The sequence below is a fragment of the Penaeus chinensis genome, chromosome 13 (assembly GCF_019202785.1).
Source record: "Penaeus chinensis breed Huanghai No. 1 chromosome 13, ASM1920278v2, whole genome shotgun sequence".
In the NCBI taxonomy this organism is placed as follows: Eukaryota; Metazoa; Arthropoda; class Malacostraca; order Decapoda; family Penaeidae; genus Penaeus; species Penaeus chinensis.
In genome coordinates, this window is record NC_061831.1 from 3,191,884 (window position 1) to 3,194,383 (window position 2,500).

General features: G+C 35.4%; 1 protein-coding gene across 1 annotated transcript in view; it reads left to right on the top strand.

Moving 5' to 3' along the window:
- LOC125031542 (SH3 domain-containing protein 19-like) overlaps positions 1 to 2,500 on the top strand; it is a 19,005-nt gene that overhangs the window by 16,018 nt on the left and 487 nt on the right. Inside the window, exons 6-9 of the mRNA XM_047622424.1 lie at positions 34 to 111; positions 385 to 483; positions 1,025 to 1,180; positions 1,983 to 2,500. The exon at positions 1,983 to 2,500 is cut by the window's right edge and continues 487 nt beyond it. Of these exons, the coding sequence (XP_047478380.1) occupies positions 34 to 111; positions 385 to 483; positions 1,025 to 1,180; positions 1,983 to 2,111 (462 nt within the window). The 3' untranslated portion in view covers positions 2,112 to 2,500. The remainder of the gene's footprint in view (positions 1 to 33; positions 112 to 384; positions 484 to 1,024; positions 1,181 to 1,982) is intronic.

Here is a 2,500-nt window from a genome sequence, read left to right on the forward strand (position 1 = left end):
ATATTATTGTTATTACCTTCCTTGATAATACAGGAGGAAGATCAAGACCGTCCCTATGGGATAGCAGAATTTGACTTTGAAGCTTCACAGCAAGATGACTTGAGTTTCAAGGTAATTATATTTGGTACCTACTTTCCTACCATTCTCTGAATATGGAAAATTGGCTACAGCAGTTTGAACACAAAATTACATAGTTGAAAGTGGATGTTTTTTTTTTTGTTTTGTTTTGTTTTTTCCATTATACTCTCTCATTTCGCTCATTGCAATGTAGTGTATTTTTTTTTTTTTTTACAGACAATCTTTAATTTTAATTATTGTGTGAGGCAAATATAACTTGACTTTCCATACTTTTTTTCTGATAAGTTTGCTAATCTTTATCATCAGAGTGGTGACTTGATACAGTTGCTGTATAGAATGAACGATGACTGGTTATTTGGCCGTTGCGGACACAAGGAAGGCATGTTCCCACAGTCTTTCATAAAGGTAAGTTCAAGTCAGTGAATTATTGCACATTTTAAAGTGTTTTTAAATTTAAATTGTCTCTTGGGGAACACTATATCCTAATAATATTCATAGCTTGAGAAATATACTGCTACAGGATGTGAATGAACAATATCCATGGGGGCATAAACACTATATGGAGATACCATAAAAATGGTTGTGATTTAATTTCACAAGAAAATTGCACCACATAAGATAATGACTGAAAGGTACTTAATGCCATATAATGACAGTTGACTGATGAAGGTACAGAGGTATATTAGAAAGGTAATGATCAACATATTGCATTGTAATGACTGGATGTTTGAAGAAGGTTACAAGTACATTGAAATTATGCCTTGGCTCACTGGATAAAATCAGTGCAATGAATGGTATAGGTGCTTATGCTCATGTATACACAAGGTTTTGAAACTTGTTCATAACCAAGCACATCCACACACATGTACTCATGGCTACATTTTTGCATACAATATGTATTATTCACATTTATTATTATTCATATTTATTATGAACTTCTTTCCAGATTGTCGTGCCCCTTGCTGGTGAACAAGCTTGCCCAGACTCATCGGCTTCTTCATCCATAACACAAACCTCTTCCAGTGAGACCAGCAACACATCAAATGTTGTCACAGCCCTGTATACCTTCCAGGCCGAGACACCTGAGGATCTCACCATTATGGTAGGTGAACTTCCAGTTTCATAGTGCTGTATATAGTTACAGTCCACTATGGACTTGGAAATTCTTTGTCCTCCTGGATAATATAAACCAAAGATTTGCTAGTGCCAGCCCTACCTGTACACAGGGTTCCAACACCTGGGCTGGAATTGTCAGAAGTTGTAATTGATTGTCTGGCAGTAACTTGTGAATAAAGGGGGAGGGATGTTCATAACAGTGTGAGTGATATTTGTTTTTTTTTATCATCACCACCACCACCACCTCCCTACTTAACCAAGGTTAGCATTTTTTTTGTTTTTTTTTATCTAGATTTTAATGGTATGTGCAGGGCATCCCTCCCTTTTATTCTGTTATAATAAGGGTAAGCTACATCTTTGCCCTCCATTCAGTTACAAAGAAACCCAGACTTTTCAGTGAAAACTGTCAAGTTGAACTAACTGCACACTTTTAGGCTAATAGATGCTTGATTTCAAGGAGCCTGAAGCAAAATATTAACTGAAAATAAATTGGGTTCATAAAGCTGAAATATAAGATGTTATTGCCATTTGGAATAGTACCCCTTTCTGGTAACAAAGTACCAAATTTTTACTGTCAGGTTTGGGCAAAAATTATTTTAGTTTTGTGCATATATTTTACCACCCATTTTCTGCTTTTGCAGTAGTGTTACCTGTATATACTCTGATACCAGAATCTGGTATTACACACACATGCACTTTGGATATAAATTAATCATTAAACCTAAGTTTTGATGATGCAAGTTATAAATCATGTATTTAACAGTGCTCCCATTGCATGCTTTTTACAGGAAGGCAGCCGGGTGTGTGTGACAGGACGAATCAGTGAAGAATGGTTGTATGGGGAATGTGAAGGAAGGGTTGGGCAGTTTCCGGCAAATTTCATTGATCAAATACCACAAGGCCTTTTACAGATGTGACAGCATATTATTTAGGGTGTTTTGAGACTCCATTAGGGTTGATTTGTTGATATTGTAGGTTAAACCTGGTAATACTCACATTTAATTTTGTTGAGAAGAGGAGCTGATACTTTAGAAACATTCCTTTGAGAGCGTTAAACAAGGAAGTTCTTATCATCCCTCGCTTCACTATGATACCTACACTTAAGTTTAAAGATATTGTGACCAGTGAGTAAATTCCTGTGAGATAGTTGCCAAAGAAAGTAGTAGTGATTACTGTATTTATATATATACAACAAATAACAGATTGTTGATTTAAAATCGAGTGATATGGTTACTAAACTTGGCAATTGATGGTTCTAAACTCTAAAAACTAGCATATTTTAGTTCCTGTTTTGTACAAATATAAA